Source organism: Rhipicephalus microplus, chromosome 2, assembly GCF_043290135.1.
Source record: "Rhipicephalus microplus isolate Deutch F79 chromosome 2, USDA_Rmic, whole genome shotgun sequence".
Taxonomy (NCBI): domain Eukaryota; kingdom Metazoa; phylum Arthropoda; class Arachnida; order Ixodida; family Ixodidae; genus Rhipicephalus; species Rhipicephalus microplus.
In genome coordinates this window covers 276,780,824-276,804,161 of record NC_134701.1, presented here as the reverse complement: position 1 = coordinate 276,804,161, position 23,338 = coordinate 276,780,824, and the positions used below count along the sequence as shown (strand labels likewise).

Genomic DNA, 23,338 nt, shown 5'->3' with positions numbered 1-23,338 from the left:
TCCCACCGTATAGCATGCACTGTTTGTTTACTTGTTTGAAACGGCACAATATAAATGCACAAAAACGCATCAGTAACATAATCTACAAACAACCGCTTGCCAATTCATGGCACGGGAGCGACGAGAAATGACATGCGCTAGCCTGTTTAATAAATATTTTGGCCAACGCTGATGATTTTGTTCAGATGTAAAAGAAGGGAAAACCACGCTTTTACAGAGGACGACAAACAAATGTGCTGATTGTAGATCGGCGCGTAGCACTGTAATGTTAGATATTTCGCAGCATTAGCGCGTCGAATTTCAGGCGTATATCACCTGACTGCCTACATACGGTGGTTGGCACGTTTGAACAAAGCGTACAGCTTCAAAGTCATTATCGATTGATGTACAATGGCAATGAAATGAAGATCACGTTGTCATTTTTCAAGTTGAAGTGAAAAATGACGCAGGTTCTGCATGTTTTTGTTTCAGTTTGACTTGGTCAAAAAAAACTAATCAATGTCGTCATCATCATCATCATCATTGTTCAACCAAATGAGGGTGGGATAGCCGGCCATCTGGAGCACTGCATGTCTGGCACAACCATCAAGAGCTCACTCGCCCGCTGCCCCATGGATGAGTGAGCTAGAGGGAATAGCCTGTTCACGAGGAACTGCCCCTGCCTTGTGGTTTTCAGCCGCAGTACATGATTTAGTTTCCACTGGGTCACCCGCAGGGAGATGGGAGTTTCTCCCCCTTCAGCGAGCGTGGGGCCCACCTGGGAGGTGTGGGGATGTTCGTAATACTCCCACACGGCATTGCGATGGTCCGCGTCTAAGGCAGTCAGCTGGCAAGCGCTCAAAGAAGCCACTGCTGCCGTGTAGATCACGCGTTCCGTTGCGACTGCGTTGTAGACTCACATGGCAAGGGCCGGGGCGCAGCCGTTACCTCGCGCGAGGAGACTGCGTGCGTCGCCGAGTACTTTGCGGTTGCTCGTCCGCAGATCGTTGACGGTCGGTCGTCAGCTGAGCCGGTGGTCTATGGTCACCCCTAAGTAGCACACCATCGTGCTCCACTCGATGAGTGGGCCCCGGAGAGCCGAGGCGTGGAGCGGCGTGTCGACGCTCGCGGGTGAACGAGCAGTGCCTCCGTCTTGGAGGCGGCGAGCGCCAGCCCGATCCCGTTCAGGAAATGCTTCAACCGCGTCGATGGCCACCCGGAGGGTCTCCAGAAGGGATGCCCGGTGGCGACCGAGGCCACAGGCAAACAGAGCAATGCCATAGGCGTAAATTGCTACATGCACTTCACACGCCGTGTTGTGCGGGATGTAGTCAGGCAGCTTGGCAAGATCCATATTGAACAGAAAAGAACTCAACATGCTGCCCTAGCGTACGCACGTGGTGACGGGATGGGAACCGCTGATTGTGGAGCCAACACGAACGCGAAGAGTTCGGTCGGCCAAGAAGCTCTCTAGGTAGTCAAATATCCGCCCGCACACACCGGGGCCACGATGTGCGTCCAAAATCGATGCGTTGGGCAAACAATCAAACGCACTTCTCACGTCGAGCAGCACGAGGATGCCATAATCGCAGCGGTACTTAGCCTCCTTGACGGTGGCGATCACGTCAGCCAGTGAGTCGAACGTACAGCGCCTTGGGCGAAATCCGCTCTGTTCGACGGGAATGCGTTGGTTGCTGAGGCAATCCAGCAAAGGCGTCGCAATGCCATGGCTTCCATGACTTTTACTGCGGCCGAGGTGAGAGATACTGGCCGGTAGGATAAAAGCTCCACGACCGGCTTCCGTGGCTTTAAGATGGGCACCACGAACGCCTTTTTCCAGCCAGGAGGCACCTGACCTGTGCACCAAACTTTGTTGTAGGCCTCCAGCAACGAGGGGCGCATGGATGGGTCAATATTGCGCAGCACCTGGTAAGTGAGACCGTCCTCTCTTGGGGCAGACTGCTTCGTTCGGTTGTTGAGCACTGCGGTTAGTTCGCTGAGAGTAAGCTCCCGCGTGCACAATGCGCGGATCTCCAGCAGAATGCCTCGGCGAGGAAGTACTGCTCGGGCGCGAACAGCTCAGGCTTGTTGAGTGCAGGTACAGAGTGGTAGTCTCTGTTGTGCTTGTGGGCAAGCAGGAGGGGCAAACTTGTCTGCCAGCAGCTCAGCCAACTCCTTCGTGGCGATCTTCATTGCAACATCAACACAGATAACCGGGAAGTGAGGCTCTCTGGTGGGAACAACGGCAGCGAAGATGCGCCAGGCTTGGGCATGGTTCTGAGGGTCATATAGTGACGAGCAGAGCTCTCGTCGTGACGGCGTCTGGCGTGCCTGCGGTACACCACGTCAATACAGTTAAAGGCACGCCAATGATCCGCCTCACGCGCACGCACAACCCTCGGCATAAGGAGCTTCACCCCTAAAATTAAAGCGCCCCCTAGCGTAAGTGTAACATTTTCTTTTGCTTGTTCACCGTAAAACTACATGGACGGTATCTGTTTTATAACACCTGTATCGGTTCATCTACCAACAACATTCACCTAGTGGTGAATCCTGGAACGAGCTGGCTACGTACTACATACATTGGGGACGCCCTACCCACGCCTTAAGGAGCTTCGCTCCTAAAAATTCCAGCCACCAGGGTCGGTCAAGGAGCTGCGCAGTTTCCTAAGACTGTCCTCGCACTTCAGCCGCTTTATTAACCGGATTGATGACGTCGCTCACCCACTGACACACCTTCTACGAAATGTCACGCCATTTCATTGGACAGACGAATGTGACGCCTTCTTTCGACAGCTGGAGAGTCTTTTGACTTCGAAACCGATACTGCAGCGCTTCGACCCCTGCGCATCGACAGAAGTTTACATGGGCGCTATAGTGGGGTCGGTGCTGTGCTCGCCCAACGCATTGGTAATAAAGAACAGGTCAACCTCTAATACCAGCTGCTCGCTGAGCACACCATAGTGCAACTGCACTGTCACTGAACAGGAATTATGTCTTGTAATTTTACCCATTCAGAAGTTTCTGTTATATTTGTGTGATGGCGTTTCACGATCCTGAGAGACCACCACTTCCTCTGTTGGCTTGTGATTGCACGTGATCCACCCGGGCGACTTGCGTGCTGGGCGCTCAGATTGAAGTATAACTTCACAGTATCCTACAACACCGGCCGGCGCCATGCCGACGCTGACTGCCTTTCAAGACTGCCACTAAATATACAGACTGCGGCGCCAAAAACTTCGATCATTACTTGTCTTCCCTCGATCTTGGTTTCCCCGATGTGGACGTGTTTATTTCTAAACAGCCGAAGGACCCAGAGTTGCACGCGTACTTTGCTGCTGTTCCAAATTATTAGATAGCGGTGCAGTTCTGTACCGCACACTGAATAACTTTGAGGCGGCGTTGCTCACACTGCGCCGTCTCAAAGGTAGGTAGGTATAAACTTTATTTTTCCTTTGTAAAGGAAAGGTGCAATGGAAGAGAGATGAGGAGAGATTGCTACGCTCGATAGTCCTCCGCAACCCTCTCTGCCCAACCCAGGATGGCCTCCTGGACGTCGGGTTTCAAGCTGCGCATGGCAGCCTCCCACTGCTCCTCATTACTAATTAGTTTTCGAAGGGACGGTGGAGGGGGGTGCTTAGGGCACCCCCACATGATATGATTAAGATTTGCTTTCTGTGCGGAGCAATATTTACAGGAGGAGGACGGGTAAAGAGAAGGGTACATGAGGTGAAGAATGTAAGGAGAAGGAAAGGTGTGAGTCTGCAGCTGTCGCCACAGTCTCAAAGTTATTGACATCCGCCGTTAGGGGCACGCGGAAAATAGACGCGTGCGTAGGGCACGAGATGCGCACGTCGTGTTTCATTCTCACCGACGCCGTCTCAAGGTTGTTTTTTTTTATCCGCTAGGCTATGTATTCTGGCGCTGCAGTCAGACTGGAAAACTGAACGGTGCCTATCACACTGCAAATCAGCCTTTATAGCGCTCTTGGTGGTGCCTGAAAGACTTCGTTTTTTCGTGTTACGTGCCATGCATGATGACCCCCCTTCAGGCCATTTGGGATCCGCGCGTACTCTGTATAAAGTTAAAGAGCGTTTTCACTGGACGCGAATGCGGCAGACTACCGGCTGTTATGATCGGCAAAGTGAGGACATGGCCTTCAAGGGACGCTCATCGGCGTACCACTCAAATGCTGTCCGCGTCCTGAACGCAAGAGGGGTCTGTGTGCGCTGCAAGAAACGCGCATCAGCGTCGCTGGGACACAAAGCTTGCGTTTGAGGAGATGCGCATGTACGGACGAAGAGTATAAAAAGTGCGTCGCGTGTTGGTTGATGGCTCTCTCTCGATGGCCTTTGTTACGGCCGGTTGTCTGGTTGTGCCTGATGTGAAGACGCTTCTCGACGCCTAGTGTTCTTGACATCTGCACATATGTACATAAATGTGTGTGTTCTTCGTGTGAGCAGAAAGCCTCCCGAGAGTTCTTCCTTCCCCGGCACCTGGGTGACTGCCAGTAGCCCCACTCCTCGCTCTCATCAAGTGGTTGGCAGTGGTGGGATTCGGTTGGATCCGGTCGTGTTCTTTCCTGGTACCGATACTGGTGAGGGCTCAGTTTCCGTAGAGGTTCTGCCAGCAGTTTTGGATAGATGGTGATGTCTATTGAAAAGGGTAGATTGGTTGCTGTTTCGTGAATGAAGGCTGTGCTTATTAGAGGTACCTTCACGGAAGTTAGAGCCACGGAAGTCTAGACGGGGCGACCATGGATTTGAACACGTTAAAAAACTGGATTCTGTGCTTTTGTGTGAGGATCTGGGTGTTGACATGGCTAGGTTACACAGGAAACCGCATTTAACACAGTCAATTAAGGATTCCGGCATAGATGAGGAGAGGCTTTGCGATGGTTGGGAGCTCATACAGGTCGGGTGTAAAGAAGCTAATAGAACTAGAGCGGCTTGCGCTTGAGGGAGAGACCGCCAGGCGTCAAGAGGGAGCTGCAGCTCATGAAAGAGAAATGGAGCGATTGAGGCTTGAGCTTCGGATTGTGCTGGCAAAACGTGCCGGTGGTCAGGCCGCAGTAAATGAAGAGATTCAAGATAGACCAGGAACGATAAACTTGGAACGCGCGGTTGAGCTAGGTGGTGAGTGCGGCGTCCATTGCCAGTCGGAGATGACAGGTGTCCCAAGCATGACAGCATGTCAAGGTGACTCGGTCGTAATCGAAGGTTTTTCTCGGCTTGGGGCAGATGTGGTACCTCAGACTGAGCAGGAAGAGTATGCCGACGCACTCGTCAAGCCAGAAAGACCGCCGGAGGTGCTATCGTCAGTAGATAGCGACATGGACAGGCAAGATTGCCGTTATGAAGCATTGAATTCTGAGGAATACAGCGATAAAGACACAGAAAGTGACGCAGGAGGTGATAAACTTCAAGTGCTCAGCTCGTTCAGTGTGGATGAAACTGCTGCATTCTCGGTGGTGCTTCGGGCTAAAAAGGGCACATCCTCAAGAATATTTAGTTCTTCAGATTGTGAGCCGAGAGAGTGCGCGTGTATGAAGGTCGGGGTCGTTCGAACGCTCCCGTCTTTATGCGTCTGGAAACAAGGTCTTTGGTGTGAACCCCGGCATTGCTGTATCCTGGAGGGAAATTCCTTGAAGCATTCGGGTGGTCTAACGCGGGTTTTGAGTCATGCGTTTCAAATAACTTGTTTCAAGACGGCCTTTTGTCCAGCATCTGTTGAGCTTGTGAAAGGTTTTGGTTCATGTGGTTTGGGACACTATCACTTAAGCGTTAACTGGTCACCACCACAATGTAGGCTTCCGTGTGCAAAAAGTTAAGCAGGGCATAGCCTCCTATATTTTTTTGTGCCCGCGCATTAGCGCTAAATACATACGCGCCATCCGTCCCTTATAGTTTTGGCGCTCGCCGCCAGATGCCGCACCGATCCCATAATAACAGCAGACGACGCGGCCTATGCACGCTTGCGTTTATGACGGTCTAGAAACCGTCTACATTGCATTGGATTATGCGTATACGTTAAGAAGTGCGCACACACCAAATTTTTAACACAAGCACTGTATGCAGAATGCAATGTGAGCTTTGTTATTTGATTTCGCGCTCAAAGCTTGAGCACTTTTCGAGACAATGGTTTGACATGAAAATCTTTTGCCAAGTCGTGTTTGTCAGTCACACTCGTCGCGAAGTTCAGAAAAAGTGGGCGGAGAAACTTCACGAGCACAACCTCCAAAAGTTTTTTATGATGTCCCGGGGTCGAGCACTTGAGTTTGTCACGTTTCTGTAGTATTTGCGCGGCGTTGTCAACGGCAGCCTTCAGTGGCTGATTCATCTTTCTCGCTCTTGCGAGGAAAACTTCCGCGTAATTCTTTAGAGAATTTAGAACCATTACGAGCTCAGTTGACGGATACAGGAGTCCACCTCTGTCCTGATGCCTAATTAATGCATCCGATGGCGCATAGCCTCCTTTATAACGGGGTGGTGACAAGTATGCCACCAGGCTCGACAAAAAAAAAAAACCTTTTTTCTTTTTTTATGTTGGCCTAATGCCTCTACTTCGATAAATTCTATCTTAATGGAAAAAAAGGTAAATTTTCAGCTTAAGTTCTCTGCCATTTACGGCACACTGTCCATATTTTATTTTTCCAATATTTATTTTTGTCCTTTCTCTCTAATTTTCTGCCACCAATACTCTAACCGTCTCTTACTTATTTCAATCGCGGGTGTGTTCAGCTTTCCATTGTTGTCCCTAAAACCCAAGGCTTCCTGTAGGCTCGTGCCCAAACGTACACCTGGGTGGATATCTCCACATTCAATCAGAACATGCTCCGCCGTTTCCTTATCTTTCCCGCAGCATGTGCATTGTTCTTCTTCTTTACTGAATCTTGCTTTATAACTACGCGTTCTAAGGCAACCCGATCTCGCTTCAAACAGTAAAGCGCTTCCCCTTGAATTATCGTAAAATGCCTCCCTCCTTATTTCATTTTTGCCCTTTCGGTAGTTACTCAAAGCCGGTTTTTTCTCCATAGCTGCCATCCATTCTCTCGTTTTGCGCCTCGGCGCTCCGCCAGGAGCGCTCGCATCCCATAATAGCTCGGGGGACGGCGCTGAGGGACCGACCGCTCGGGCACAAAGTTATAGAGGAGGCTATGAGCAGGGTGACCACAAATATCTTCACACCTGGTGATACTCGGGAAAGTGGGGGCTCTTCAGCGTCGGAATTGAGTTTGAGTGTGTAGCGGCGAGAGAAGAGAGACGTGAGATGACGTCGAAGGCGGCCGATGGGGCCGTGCCGATCGCGCCACTTTATTCCCGGCCTGAAGCGGAGCCACGTCGGTTACCAGCGTCCGCCACGCCAGGCGTGTCAGCTCGTTCTGAACCTCGCGCAGCTCGAGCTAGCATCAGCTGCGCGAGAGGCGCGGTGCAGTGATCAAGAAATGATGGCGATGATGATGGCACTACAGGGCTCCCCCCCTAGCGCTTTGCGCGATTCGAAGGCATATGAAAAAGAAAGAGAAAGAGACTATATACATGAACGACAATCCGCAAGGTGTCCGTTTGGGAAGTTCCAGTTTGTCAACGTGTAGTGACCATCGGGAACCAGTGGGTCTCTGGCGGGCGACACTGGGAATGGCGCAGCGGACGAGGGTGGCCAGGCAGGCACGCTGTTGGAAGGAGCGGGCGAGGGTCGTGATGAAGGGACACCCTTGTCGACAGCGAGCACCAACAACAAGGTGAAAAATGTCCAAGGGCCGAGAACACACACGGGCCGCCCCGGCGCGGCCGATTGTCGCGCGCACTCGGACACTGATGCTCAAAAAATGAACTGCAGCATGAGCGCAGCACGGCCAGTTCAGAGGGTCCAGCGTTACCTCCACGTTGGAGCTGGTGGGGACGACGACAGAGAGTGCGGTCAACCCTGGCAGTGCGCCCACCGTGCCGGTACCGTCGCTTCCGGGGGCACATCACCGGGCGCGGCGGCCGCCTGGTCGGCCGAGCAGGGTGCAGATAAGTCTGAAACGGTGCGCTCTGGACCGACGAAGTGCGACATGGTTTACAGTGACAACGAGTCGGCCCAGAGGGCACTGACAGACCGCTTTCCCCGACCTCTGACGACGCGCGACGCGTAGGCGTACGCCGATGAGTCGTCGCGCTGTTCAAGCCAAACCCAACGTCCGGTGATGCGAGACCGAGCGGCGGGCATGCGGCGTCACAGCCGTCATGGGCCGTCGACGGCGCCGAAATGCTCGAGCACGCAGTGGCAGGCGGATGGCCCAACTGCGCATCCATTGGGGCACGCACGGTGTGCTCCACCCGCGGTGAGCCAGGCGTGCGGCCCTCGGGACCCCCTGACATCGCCACAGCATCACGCACGTCCAGCCGTGCATGCCCAGGGGCCCGAACCCCCGCAGGACACATCGAGGATGATGTCAGTAGGCGCCGGCAGTCCACAAGGCCCTGAGCAGCAGGCACCGGTGTGCAGGGGAAACTGATGGCGTAGAGTGTCAGAGCGGGCTCTGGGTCCACAGTGCGAGTGGTGCCGCGGGCCTCCACAGGCGCCGGAACAGGCGGGGAGTCTGCAGGAAGGTCAGCTGGCCCAGCCGAGGTCGTCATGGAGTCTGGTGGGGCCACGTTGTCACGTGCCGTCGCTTTCGTAGAAAACGTGCAGGTGGCAGGTACGTGTGATGAAGCTCTGCACGGGGGCTCTGATGGAATGTACCTCTCGGAGGGAAGGTCAGTCACAGTGGGGGAGTCTTCTACCTCGCGGTCGTGATCAGGTGCAGGAGTGGATGTTTCTGCGACCGGATCAGGTGTAGAAGTAGTCGAAGCCGGGGTACCGAGGTAGCGGTCAATGGAGGGCTGCGGACCGGTTCGTACCTTGCTCTGCGACGCCGGGGAAACCTGCCTGGTGCGGGTAAACGGAAGCGGACGGTATGTGTTGCCCCTGCGGGCGAGCACCGCAGTGCAGAGGGCATCGTAAGGCTGCGGGCTGGTGCTTGAAGTGGCAGCGAGATGGCGCAACTCTACCGGTAGGGCGTCGAGAAGAATGGCGTGCATCAGCAGCTGGTCCGTGATGCCAATCACCGCAAGAACGGCGTCGAGCTGCATAAACCATACCTTGGGGTAGGTCGATTGGAACGGCGGCATTGGCGGGCAGAGTTGCGGGAACATGGCAGCGGGCCGTTCGGCGAAGGGCGTGTTCTCCGGGTCACCAATGTAGCGGCGAGAGAAGAGAGACGTGAGATGACGTCGAAGGCGGCTGATGGGGCCGTGCCGATCGCGCCACTTTATTCCCGGCCTGAAGCGGAGGCACGTCGGTTACCAGCGTCCGCCACGCCAGGCGTGTCAGCTCGTTCTGAACCTCGCGCAGCTCGAGCTAGCATCAGCTGCGCGAGAGGCGCGGCGCTGTGATCAAGAAATGATGGCGATGATGATGGCACTACAAGTGAAACGCTTTCTGCTTAAGCCATGTAAAGTGTACCTATGCCTAAAGGCTTCACAGCTGAGCAGAGAGGGTACGATGACCTAGACTATGTACTGCGACCTTTGGGTTGGGTTTCATGCCATGGTCAAGCACGGAACAGCCAGGCGCAGTTGCCGGACCGGGCAGCTGTGGAGCTGCATGTTGGCACCCAGCGGGCGTGGGTGTGAGGTGGACTGTGGCGACACCGAAATTCGCTTGTTGCGTGACGTGTTTTCTGAATTGTAATACGAAGGTGTGCTTTGCGTATATGGGTTGTGGTTGACAATCAGTGGGACACCCGAGAAGACGCACAATGGCCACTTATGGGAGCAGCACCACTGCAGCCCTTACGTGACCTCTTTCGGCGGCGGACGGGCTGTTATGATAGGCAGAGCGAGGACATGACTTCTAAGGGACGCTCATCGGCATACCACTCAAACGCTGTCCGCGTTCTTCAGGAACGCAAGAGGTGTCTGTGTGCGCTGCAAGAGACGCGCATCAGCGCCGCTGGTACACACAGCCCGCGTTGGATGAGACGCATGTGCACGGACGAAGAGTATAAAAAGCGCATCGCGTGTTGGCTGAAGCTTCTTTCTCTTCACTTCACTTCACTTTATTGCCTTAAAGACCCCGCAGGGGGGTGTTACATAAGGGGTGGGTTGTACAACAATGATACAAAAGCCACAGGTTAACATTGCAGATGCATTGACACACTTTGAATAAAACGTGATGAACAGGTGATTGAAACAACATCGTGGGGAAGGTCATTCCATTCTTTGGCGGCGCGGCAGAGAAATTATGCAGAAAATGTTGAGTTGCCAGATCGGGGTCGGAAGACTTGAAGTGGATGGCCAGTGCGGGGAGAAATGCGTGCGGCGGGAGCGATGTAAGGTGGTTGGTGGAGTGAGCTGTGATACAACTTGTGGTACAGTGACAACGTAGCAATTCTGCGGCGAAGTGAAAGACTTAATAGACCGGATTCATTTTTAAGAGATGAAACACTGACATCGTAAGAATAAGAAGAATGAATGAAGCGAGCGGCACGATTTTGAACTGCTTCGATAGCGTTGATCAGATAAACTTGGTGAGGGCTCCAGATGGGTGATGCGTATTCAAGCTTGGACCGGATTAGCGACTGATAGGCCAGAAGACGAACGTGATATGGTGAGTGACGTAGGTGACGTTTTAGGAATCCTAATGATCGGTTGGCTGATGAAATCATGTTAGTGATATGCGTTCGCCAGGAAAGATCAGGGGTTAATGTTACACCGAGATACTTATAGGATACGGCTGTTTCGACTGGTATGTTAGAAATTTCATAGGAAAATTGGAGTGGGTTTTTGCGGCGGTGGAAGGAAACTAATTTGCATTTGTTAGGATTAAGGGTCATAAGCCAATGGTCACACCAGTTTAATACTTCATTAAGGTCATTCTGTAGTGCTGCTTGATCAAAGGTGTTGGTTATTTTGCGGTAGATGACACAATCATCTGCAAACATACGAAGGTTGCAGGATAAATTGTTAGGTAAGTCGTTAATGTAGATTAGGAACAAAAGCGGGCCAAGGACAGATCCCTGTGGCACTCCAGACCTAACAGGAAGAGAGTTAGATTTGACGTTGTTAACGAAAACAAACTGAGAGCGGTTAGTCAGAAATTGAGCAATCCAATTAAGAAGTTCAGCTGGTAGATTTATTTGAGAAAGTTTTTTTAGTAGGCGTTGGTGTGGAACTTTGTCGAAAGCTTTAGTGAAGTCAAGAAAAAAAGCATCAGTTTGGAGGTTACCATCGAGGTTAGCATGCAGGTCGTGAAGGAAAAGGGCTAGTTGGGTTTCGCATGAGCGGCCTTTTCGAAATCCGTGTTGAGAGGAATGAAAAAAATTGTTAGAATCAAGAAAATGCATGATATGAGTGTATATGACATGTTCCATGAGTTTGCAACATACACTGGTTAATGATATGGGGCGATAATTTAACGGGCAGTCTCTTTTACCTGTCTTGTGAACCGGAATGACCTTCCCACACTTCCAGTCGAGAGGCAGAATACCTGAGGAAAGTGTCTGGGAAAACAGCAAAAACAAAAACTCGGCTGATATGTGCTTTGTGTTCTTTAACAGCTTGGATGTAATTTCGTCGGTACCCGCCGAGGATGAGAGTTTCATTTTTTCTATTAAAGACAGGATACCATTGAAACCTATGTTAAAAGGTGGCATTTCAGGCAGATTAACAGAGACTAATTCTGTTTCAACGGGGTCAGATTCATTCGTAAACACAGACGAAAAGGCGGCATTGAATATATTGGCACATTCTGAACAACTTAATTCTTGACCAGTATCATTAGTAAGGGTGATGGGGGGCGTGTTAGGAGGGTTTATTATTTGCCAGAAACGCTTCGGTGAATCAGCAAGAATTTTCGGAAGTTCCGTATGAAAAATGAGTACTTGGCGTTGCGCACTTCACTTAAATATGCTTTTTCGGCAACCTTGTATTTTTCCCATGCAGAATCAGTGTTTTTATTCTTCGCAGCCCGAAAGAGGCGTTTCTTCTTATTTTCAAGCCTTTTTAATGTTTTAGTAAACCAAGGTTTTTGGCGGGTGGGACGAAAGCTTATTTTAGGGATAAATTGGTCAGCTAGCTGGTTTAACTTGTTTTTGAAGATTAACCAGTTATCGTTGATGGGTCGCTCCCAGAAGCCATCACGGAACGTCGGAAGAAAAACTTCAAGTTCTCGGGTGATGGCCGCGTAGTTACCCTTGTCATATAACCTAATAGTTTTAGTGCAGGCTTGGCGCATTTGCGGAACGAAGGTAAAATTAGCGTGAATGACCTTATGGTCACTTATTTCATCAAGATATGTTATAGAAGAAAGGCTCTCAGGATCAGTTGTTAAGATTAGGTCAAGAATGTTAGCAGTATCTCGAGAAACACGTGTAGGTTGTGTTATCAACTGAGTGAGATTAAAGTTGAGGCAAACATCAAGGAAATCGTTGGCCTCCTTAGCATTGGGTGCTGATGAAGTTAGATTACACCAATCAATGTTAGGAAAATTGAAGTCCCCCAGGAGGAGGACGTGAGCATTTGGGTATTTGGTCGTAAGTTCGGCTAAAATACCATTAAGCTGGCGCGCGAAATCCGGGCTACTTTTGGGAGGCCTATAACAAACACCTAATAGTACGGAATGTGGTACGGAACGAAAAAGCAACCACAATATTTCTAGGTCGGAATCAATGTTTATAAGGGAGCATGAAAGTTGTTCGTTAGTAGCAATCAGGACGCCGCCACCCCGGGTGCCGGGACGATCTTTTCGAAAAAGATTAAAGTGAGGCAAGTCGGTCAAAATTTCGCTGTCAGTGACGTCAGAGGTCAACCACGTTTCAGTTAGTACAAGTAGGCTGCTGTTAGATGAAGATACAAGGTCGGACACGTGGTCTCGTTTGGAAAGATAGCTACGTATGTTGGTGAAAATGACCGAAAAAGAAAGATTGGCTTTGTGACCAAAGACGGGACAATTAGAAGATCTGGGGCGTGAAGGCAACTGCTACGAACTTTCTTCTACATTTTCAGTTGCCTCGTTAAATACGTATCGTTTGGAGCCCATAAAAAGGGTCTTATACCGTAAAAGGAAGGGACCTGATTTTGCTTTAGCAAAAGCCAGTAGGTGCTTCCGTGCGTTCCGGACCCGATGCGAGAAATCCTCCCCGATGCTAAAATCTGTATGTTTAAGCTGGGGGCCCTTACCAAGGACGGCTTCCTTGGTTTTGAAGGATGTAAACTGCACTATAATGGGCCGACACCGGCCTTGCGAGTGGCGGCCAAGACGGTGGGCACGCTCGACATCCTTGGATTCGACAGTTATTTTTAGGTGGTCCCTACAAAACCCAGTAATACGCTCCTCAGACTGCGCATACGTTTCGGATGGCTTGTCGTCCGCTAGGCCGTAAAACAACAAGTTGTTTCGTCTGGAACGATTCTCCGCGTCGTCCAATCGAGCCTCCAGTACAGAGACCTGGGTAGCTGTCTGGGAGGTGGCAGTGGCCATGGCGTCAAGATCGGATCGGAGTGTATCGACACTACTGTAGTGGGATTCTAGACTATCGATTCTCTTGCCAAGTTCAGAAATGGCTTTATCAGTGGTAGAGAGCTGGCTTTTTAGGATTTGTACATCGCTAATGAGCTGGGATTGACCGGAAGACAAGCTTTTTAGTTCAGTCATTATTTGCTCAAGGGTGGTCGGACCAGGGTTAGTTTCAATATCTCCACCCAACAGTAACAGCAGAGAAAACACAATGTTCATACAATCAGAAATAATGCAAACACAGCACTGGGGGCTCGGTAGCTGAACAAGGCATCGGTTGCTTGTTTTTTTAGCAAAAATACAGTGATGATTACTGACCTGCATCACGAACAGAAGTGGATTAGACTGCGTCGTGGCACAGCCACCGAGCCCACAGAGCGCGGCCGGCTGGTGGGGGGGATTTATACGCCATGCGCTTGTTGAAGTCGATGACGGTGAAGCTGTGAGAGCTCTTTCGAGCGTCCAGTTTCCGGACTGCAGCGTCAATAGGGCAGTGGTGGCTAATGCTGGAAATAGGCGCCAGTCATCTGCGTTGACGGACCTTGACGGGAAAGGGTTGCTTGCATCGATGCGTGATACCGGGCCGAGAAGAACGGGTACGAGCACGCAGCTGATAGCGCGTACGAAATCCTGCATCACGAACAGAAGTGGATTAGACTGCGTCGTGGCACAGCCACCGAGCCCACCATGGCTGAAGGCTCTCTCTCTCGGTGGCCTTTGTTACGGCCGGTTGTGCCTGATGTAAAGGCGCTTCTAAACGCCTAGTGTTTTTGACACGTGTACATATGCAAATAAATTTGAGTGTTCTTCGTGTAAACAGGAAGCCTCACAAGAGTTATTCCTGCCCTGGCGCCTGGGTTACTGCCTGTACCTCCACTCCACGGTCGCATCACGGGCAGTATGTCACCAGCTGCACGAGGTGTCGGCGTCACAAGCACCCCCCACAAGTTCCCGCCGGTCAACCCCAGCCTTACCATCCTCAAACAAATGTACTTACTGAACGTGTGACGCAGACACTTACGAGCATGATTTCAATGTACGTACCTTATAAGAACTGTGTCGAGATTTCGCCATTTATAACATACGCTTTGCGCGTGGCAAGACATGAAACGACATTCTATGGTCCATTCTTTCTTCTCTACGCACGTCCGCTTCACTATACTTTGGATACTATCCTTCCTTTGACGACCGCTGACAACATATATCAGTAGCTGAGAGTCTTTGTCGGGCGGATGAATCTCGTCAACCAGCGCGGCTACGCATGCTGGCTTTCCAGACCACGTCAAAGGCTTGATACGACAGTAAGCATAATCCTGTCAGCTATGTTCCTGGGGATTTTGTGTAGTTGTAGACGCCAGTACGGAAGCGTGGCCTACGCACAAAGTTTTTAGCATGTTATGATGGCCCGTATGTCATCATGGACCGTTTGAGTGAGGTCAACTATACGATCGTGCGCCTCACACCCAGCGGCCGACGTTCTGCAAAAACTGAAGTCACACTCGTCACCCGGTTAAAGCCGTGCCCACAACGAGAAAACGCCCGACCCACCCGGCCGGCTTCGTCTGTGCGAGAAGCGTAACGGTGCCTCTGCAGTGAGAAAGAGAAGCTGTCGGAGAATGAGGATGAGGACTTTGTTATCATCTTCCGTAGCGTCACCCCAGCCAGTGCTCCATCCCCGTCTTGCTAGGAAGCGCAGCCACTATTACAAAGAACACACAACACAAGCGCTTAACTTCAACTACACGTTTATTGTAAACGTCAGATCCTAGCAAGATGGATCCTTACCAACTGGCCCGATACAATTGTTTATTGAGCTCCGTCCCCGAGCGTTCTCAACAAACGCTTCCCGACACGCAACAATATGCTATTCAATGGTACAGATAAAAAATGCCCTTGAGCTATGAACATATCACTGATTGTAATTCGGCTATATCATACGATATGTTCCAAGTGGCCTCTTAAACTGATACGAAAGTATTTCAAAACAGTACTTCACAGTTGTGATTTGTGTCAGTGTACCGCTGCTCTCCGGGTCGACATGATGCTCCGTCGTTTTCCGGACTTTCACATTCTCGTAAGTAATCTCTTGAGCATGCGCGTAAAGGTATTGCCTAGATTTGCTCTCAATGCCATGGTGTCACAGCAGCTCGCCATCCGAAGGAAAGAACATCGTGGACATAAGTCAGGCGTAAAACCAGAACACAAAAGAAGAGAAACAGGCCCCCTCTCTCTTCTTTTCAACAAAACTGATGGAAACCCTGCTGACAGATACCTAGGTCACCATGAGGCTCACCCTGATCTCTTTTAAGGTTTCGAAGCCCGAGACTAGTCGTCACATAAATGCAGGTTTAAAACCATGCATCAGTATACAGCCTTGTGAGGATATGTAGCTGTTTCTATTGCGTTCAGGGCGAGCAGATTGTTTGAAAACGTACGAAGACCTGGCGACGCGTAAGGGGTGGGGGGGCGTACTTTACATGTTCAATAGGATTTATAGGATCTAGCGCACCTCCTCAGCCATGTTTCTTTCGCCATATCAACGATACAGTGATTAAACCTGTTAATGTACCTACTTGCTTGCTCCGTTTATAGAAATCAGAAAAGTAGAGAAACACACTTCCTTCGCCAACACTTGAAGTATTGTGAGGTATGCTACTTTTTGGACATTAGACGATCAATTTCAGTTTAGTACGAAGAGGTACCGCAAGAAAAACGGGGTAGCTCTAAATGTAGTAAGCAAAATAAGTAATACAAAACAGACTGTTTAACGACCTTGAACCATACGTAGCTCATTTGGGCCAGTGAAGAGGTACTTTTACCCTTTAGAACAGCGTAGTTTACATATTCAAATGCTACCTTACTTTGCGGAATTTTTCTTTCAGGCTGCTCTGTTGGAATGCAACTGGTCAGGGGTGACAGCTTGCTTGGCGGCCATCTGTGTTGTGTTAGTGGGATTGCGACACTTCCTAGCGACAACCACAAAGCAAGAAAAGAAACTGCCACCGGGCCCAAGAGGGCTCCCAATACTTGGCTCCTTGCCTTTCATACGGAAGCCATATCACGTAGCATTCAAGAAACTGAGTGAATCGTATGGACCGATTATAAGGTACGTGTATTAGGTACAATGCCAGAAGTAAAATAAGAAAATTTCATCTATGGTTCAAAGTTATGTTGCACATTGAACCGACGCGAGCAGCCGAGAAGACATCTGCAGGTTAACGCATTCAGCTGGGCTTCAGACTTGGGTCTGATAGACGGCCATGCTATAGATGGCTGATATCCATGGTTTTACATATACGCCACGCTACATGAAAAAACAATGGTGACAGCATTCAACATCCCGTTAAACTAAAGTACTGCTCATTTAAACCAGAAAGGTAAAAAAGAGGCATAGTGGCATCGAGAAATCGAACGTTGAATTGTTAGAGGCAACCTCCGTGTCCCCATCTTTGTTGTCTGCCCCACTTATCATCGAAAGGAGCGAGAGCGGCAAAGTTCACCAGATATCCGCTCGCTTCGCCACCTAAGTAGTCAAAAAACCATGCAGCGAGCCAGACGTGTAAAAATCAAACGGAGACTTGTTTTACTGTCACGCCAGAGTGTGGCGGAAGAACTATCGAGGACAAAGCTGGATTGTAACCTAGGCTCTTCGCGTGGCAGTCGAGTATTCAACCGCAAAGTGACTTCGATGCTTGAAATTACTGTGCGAAAAGGACCCATGAAGGCATCACTTAGGGTCGCTATAATCACGTTAATGAATGTATTAAGGCATGCTAAAGTAGCAGTATACAAATTCACGTAAAACATAGATACAGGCTCCATTGCCCCGCCGCGGTGGTCTAGTGGCTAAGGTACTCGGCTGCTGACCCGCAGGTCGCGGGTTTGAATTCCGGTTGCGGCGGCTGCATTTCCGATGGAGGCGGAAATTTTGTAGGCCCGTGTGCTCAGATTTTGGTGCACGTAAGAACCCCAGGTGGTCGAAATTTCCGGAGCCCTCCACTACGGCGTCTCTCATAATCATATGGTGGTTTTGGGACGTTAAACCCCACATATCAATCAATCAATCAATCAATCAATCAATCAATCAATCAATCAATCAATCAATCAATCAATGCATGCTAGAAGAATAAAATAAGAATGAGGCCTCACATATAGCTGATTCCGTAACGAGTTGCTTTTAACTCTTCACATAAAGCTCAGTCATAATTCTTCATCGATATAAGCCACAGCCTCAAGTCAGTGCACATAATGCCTGACAGATGCGTGGCGGCATACCTGGCTTTTTAGCAGAATGACGAATAGCGGCATAGTGTCAATTTTTCTACTTCAAAAAACAACGATGATTCATGACGTAGTGAGTGTCTTGCAGTGGTTCCTGTGAGTGATTAAGTGAGCGGGTGAATGAGTGAGTGAATGAGGAGAGAGCGAATACAGCTTTATTAGATTTCAGTGGCAACGTGGAAATTGCCCCGTGCCACTGGGCTATACCCCGTGAAAATCGTTACGCTCAAGAGAGTTTACAACGCACTTTAGAAAAGCCACTCCTCAAGTTTAAGCTCTGACTAGGCTGCGTGTTTCGCACAGTCTGGGCTTTTTTTTTCTATTTATACGTGTTTGTGGTTTCTTTTTTTTAGTGTGACGATCTTATCGCACCATTTATTGCATTGACAACGCAGGAACTTCATAACCAGCGGAAATCGAGATTGCTTGTGGCACGTAGTGGATATAGCAGGTGGTTAATATAGCTTGTTTGAAATGATGATCACGAAACACCTACGTATATCTGCGCAACGAAATGGATGTACAGTTCCTGAAATTTTGACTAAATCTCAGTCGAAATGAAGCAGTGGCCCTGTGTCAGACAGGGTGGCCCGCAGAAATGCGTGTTCGCTAAAAAAAAAAAAAAGGAGAAAAAGGTAAGTATACCCCAAGGAACGTCGACCACCACCTTCTCGTACCGAACAAACAGAATAAACATAATGAAAGCGAACAAAAACCAAGTTAGAGACAGAAAAATATATGCATACGGATTTATGTACCAGGGAAGGCATGAATACGATTGAGGCTTCGTTGCTGCGACACGCATGGTAAAAAAAAAAGGTTCCTTCGTACTCCCAAGCTTATTTGCTATCAAGAGTTATTATATGCGAATAATTGTGGCTGTGTTGACAGTGTGGTTATGTGACCAACCACAACAACAACAACAACAAAAAAACATTCGCAGGCTTCGGCTTGGATGTAGGGAAGTCGTGGTTCTGAATGACCTCGAATCCATCAGAACGGGACTTTCAAATGCGGACGTGCTTTATCGGCCCAAGGATTTCCTCCTGAGTTATCTCGGAGTCAAAGGTGAGAAATGGTATATCACTGGCCTCCTAACTATATCGCCTTTGTGCGACCACAACTGCTGCTTATCATCTGGCGGCATTGTACTTGGGACTTTCAACAAAGCGCTGGATTTTCGCTGATTTTCGTTACAACAGGCATTGCATCACTGAACGGAGAACCATGGCAAGTGAATCGGAGGTACTGCTTCCACGTTTTAAGAAACCTGGGATTCGCAAAGAAGTCTATGGAGGAACACATTCAAGTAACCAAATATTTCTTTTTGAAGACGGTAGTCTTTCTTAGGGATCTTTGTCGCAAAACTTTTGGTCTGTCTGTCTGTCTGTCTGTCTGTCTGTCTGTCTGTCTGTCTGTCTGTCTGTCCACCCTTAATGGTACATTAAATGGCACCAAACTGGCCAAACGATACTCCAAACTGCCGACTCCATCAGCAGCGTCCACCAATATTGCTCAAGATTCAGCGTTCATACTTGTGTGATGGTCAATTAAAAAGCAATTATTGTGCATATCTGAGGCACCATAATAACATGTCAATATTCTGCACCTGTGTCTCTCACTAGAAAAAGCATACATAAGTAATCATGAGGACCGTAGCGTTTATCACGTTGCGCTGACCAGGCAATGTTTGCACGAAAAGGCAAGTGTTTCCAACGCTTCACTAAGACGGCACGATGGTGGCACCTACCCGTCACCTTGCGTTCTACGCCTTATCACCTCTGAGACAGGCGCGGGGCACAAGTGCTTTGTTTTCCAAGATAACTGCCAGATAGCGCTCATGTCTCACGTGTGACGTGACTTGATGCACCCGTTCGCTTCCGCTGCACGCTGGAAGCACTAACGCAGCGCCTCCAGAATACCATTCACCGACTTTGTTGCGCAGAACATCAAATAAACGTTTTGTTCACTCTCTCCAGACGTAATACTATCGTCTTTCGACGACATTTGCGGTATAACATGCAGATACGGGGCCAATTTTCGCCACTGTCAGAGTCCTGGTGCTTAGTTAACCTAAACATGGGAACCTAGCGTGGACTTAATATGATATCAGAGTGAAGTAGCACCCGGTAAAGTCCCATTTATTGATGGCGGGGTACAAAGCACAGTTTAAGCCTACCTTGTCGCCGCGTCATTCGTTCCAGTTGATATGTGTGGTATGAACTGAGAAACGTTTCATTTTGGTGCGATGAGACACAAGAAAGTGGCAAGACAAACAAGTGCAGAGTAACAACTAGGTTCTTTCTATACGTCTAAAAGCAAGTTGTTAGTCTTCACTAGTTTGCTTCCTTCTTTTTTTCGTGTCTCGTCCAACCATGTAGTTTGACCAAAACAAGTTCTTCTCAACTTGCCTAACTTTCCACGCTGCAAGATAGCTTTCCTTGGGAATCAAAAACTACACGTGAGCATTTCAGACAAAAAAAAAAAAAACGCAAAGGGACTGCGTAACTGCTTTCTGTTGTCCCACGGTGACATGGACACTGGACTATCTTGTTGTCGCATATCTCCAGCCATAAAATTCTTCTAATTCTTCAAGTTTAAGCGAAATTATTGGGCAGCGTGATCATTTCCTTTTCCTTTCGCCCACAGTACGTGGACACTCCACAGTAAAATAAGAGGTGAAAGGTATGAAGGCTACAGCGGGCAAGCAGAGAAACACTCATAGGGCCCCATTTCCGACAAAGACTTTTGGAAGTGGCACTTGCGATGTGGCCCGAGACCTCAGAGATGGTCTGTCAGAGAGCCGAAATCAGACAATACCTGTCGGGCCCGCATTATGCGCAGTTACTGAGGACATATAACGTAGGAAAGTGCAAGTCACCTATGACTGTTACCTTTACATGTCACTGTAGACTACCTATATCATGCAGTGTGACCTCTCTAGGCTCAGGTGTTCACAGAAGCCTAGAATCTCGATTGTGAACGTTTCCTACCAGTTATCATAAAATTCCGCATAATGTACGCCTTTATGCGAAAGCAGTTTAACCAAGACTACCCAAAGCCACGTTTCATAAGCTCTATGTACTTCATATTTAACTCATTAATACTGTTTTCCTCTACAGGAAGAGATACAATGCTTTCTCAATTTCGTCGCATCCGCCAAGGGACAACCCATGCTAATCTCGCAGAAGCTGGCTGCCAGTGTGGCCAACAACATATCTGCTCTGGTGTTCGGACGGCGATACGACCTCGATGATCCCAGATGCCAGCACATTGAAGAATTGTTGAGCAAATTTCTCCGCAATGGAAGTGCTTTCTCTTTATTTGACTTCATACCAATAGTTCGCTTAGTCAGCAGCTGCATCCCAAACACGAAGATCTGCATTTTGAACGACGTGGTGAAAAACTTTGTGCAAGTTATCAGGCAAGTGCTACGGCAAAAGCTGAAGAATAAATGTACTTAGCAATGAGTTCAACTGGGGCGTTTAACGTGCTGCGCAGGCATTAACATCCATTGCGATAATTAGTTCTTGTGAGTAACCAAAAACAGAATGAACCAATACGCTGCATGAAACGACCAAAGTTTACCATTACTACCAAAATGCACCCCTAATCGTATAGTTCGGTACCCTATGAAGAAGGCCCGGTATGGGTAAAAAAATGCGGAAAATTTAGTGAACTTGAGGGAAGACGACTTGCTTGGCTATATCTCCGCCGAAGGGTCTTCGGAACGCCTATCCAATGTAAAGAGGTATTGTGGACGAATTTAACTGGATACCGAGTAGCAGACGAAAAAAGCCATATCTATAGAGCCGCAAATGCCGATCCATCAACCGTGAAAAGTGCAAGATTTGCGAACACAAACTTGAAACACCATTTCATTGGCTGAAATCTCATTGGTGTTTTTTTTTTCATGCATATTTCGCAGGGCGGAAGTGAAGAAACGAGAAGATAACATGGAAAATTATCTTGATAGAGATTTCATCGATGGTTACCTGCGAAAGATAGAGGAAAACAAGACTACTAATTCTCATTTTAATTGTAAGTACGGCTTATTACGGCATTGTTGTTGCCATTGCTGAGTGTGGGGAGGGGGGCATCGTATTCGAGAGGAATACGTGACGTAAAGTACACAAAGAACGTGAAGTACACTGAGTACTCTACATCGTTCACTTTCGCTCTTAAGCGAGCCTCATGTGTTTACCCAAGTTAATTAGATTGCTTCGCATGTGACTTACGGGGTTTCTAGTACTACAAGAATGTGCGGTTTCTCGAACCAGTTATTATGAAACAAAACTAGTACGCTACAGTGAGCTTTATTTTATTCATCTGAATTTGCTGTTCCGATTCTCAGCAGACAATAATATAGCTGAGGGTTATTGCAAAAAGCCTACAAGGTTGTAGATGCGGTATTGTCAAAAGCTTACAGGTGGTACATTTGAAAAAAAAGAACTAAACTAGATGTGGCTACATACAGGCTACAGGGGACGCACAGCCCACGCCCTAAGGAGCTTCGCCCCTAAAATAACCAAAACAAACAAGCTAGCTGTTACATATTCCTGGAAAATTTGGCGCACTGACAGATGCACAGAAGGTTCAAATTTATTTAGTCGCAGGTGCGTATGTACAAGGACTTGTTGCGGAGCCGTCTGCCACTGACGTTATTGGGTAAAAGTGGCCTTATCGCCATTAACATCTGCTGCCCTATTCCGTCTTTCCTCGTTTTTTTTTCATGTTCTAAGCTGCCTGCACAACAAGTATTTCGTTGGCAGATATATCCAAGAAATCGCCTAATGTTACTGCCTGCTAAAAAAACAAACAAACAAAAAAACACCAGGCCTAGGCCGGACGCGCAGCACTGCCAGGTTGAAAGCTGGCAGAGCGGCCTTTCAGAGCCTTTTTAAAACAATCTTTGGGTAACTGCTGCCACTTGCTTGGTACCCACTACGCCATAAATAATCGCACTTTTTGTGTAGTATGGCCAGCATTCGCTCTGCTGTCCTTCGTCATTCTTCGGAGAAGCGTCTCATCTGCTACACACACTTGCTAGGAACTATGTGCGCCCTTTTTATGCAGTGGTTGACGATAATGCGGAATTATGCCTGAAGAGGAAGAACAAGGTCTAAGCGTTGGACGACCCGCTCACTACGCAATTCGCATTGTGTAACGCCTGGCTGTTCTTTTGATGTACTGAAATGCTTTATTACTCATATAAACGCGATTATTTTCCCGACATCAAGCCTGCCTAAGGCCAGTTTAGAAATAAGTTCCAAAAACTGGCGTGGCTCAGGGGTGAAATACACAATGGCACGCAGCAGACCGGTGTGCAAATCTCATTGTGTCCTTCCCGTTTTATATATATATATATATATATATATATATATATATATATATATATATATATATATATATATATATATATATATATATATATAATGAGATTTAAAAGACAGTAATGCCAAGGAATGCATAGGGGAAGTTATTAAAACAAATGGAATGGAAACAAGAAAGTGGGTGAAAAAATAACCAGCCGTGA

At 48.6% G+C, this 23,338-nt stretch overlaps 3 protein-coding genes across 5 annotated transcripts in view; 1 reads left to right on the top strand and 2 right to left on the bottom strand.

Annotated features, from left to right (window-relative positions):
- The window catches only part of LOC119162990 (uncharacterized), a 177,127-nt gene that overhangs the window by 59,060 nt on the left and 94,729 nt on the right, over positions 1-23,338 (bottom strand). The gene's annotated exons all lie outside the window — the stretch shown is intronic.
- The window catches only part of LOC119162981 (cytochrome P450 2L1-like), a 29,741-nt gene that overhangs the window by 1,550 nt on the left and 4,853 nt on the right, over positions 1-23,338 (top strand). The window contains exons 1-6 of one of the 2 annotated variants that reach the window (XM_075884860.1): positions 15,506-15,595; positions 16,404-16,627; positions 18,746-18,870; positions 19,005-19,111; positions 20,925-21,226; positions 21,731-21,843. In XM_075884860.1, coding sequence (XP_075740975.1) covers positions 15,560-15,595; positions 16,404-16,627; positions 18,746-18,870; positions 19,005-19,111; positions 20,925-21,226; positions 21,731-21,843 — 907 coding nt within the window. In that variant the 5' untranslated portion in view covers positions 15,506-15,559. Of the gene's footprint in view, positions 1-15,505; positions 15,596-16,403; positions 16,628-18,745; positions 18,871-19,004; positions 19,112-20,924; positions 21,227-21,730; positions 21,844-23,338 lie in introns of those variants that run through there. The other variant, XM_075884863.1, reaches the window with a different exon arrangement.
- Positions 12,985-14,196, bottom strand: LOC142778394 (uncharacterized). The gene has a single exon (XM_075882054.1). It carries the CDS (start codon positions 14,155-14,157, stop codon positions 12,985-12,987), a length of 1,173 nt encoding a protein of 390 aa, XP_075738169.1. The 5' UTR covers positions 14,158-14,196.

Coding starts and splice junctions, on each gene's coding strand:
- LOC142778394 (XM_075882054.1), bottom strand. CDS start 14,157: ATGCAGGATTTCGTACGCGCTATCAGCTGCGTGCTCGTACCCGTTCTT.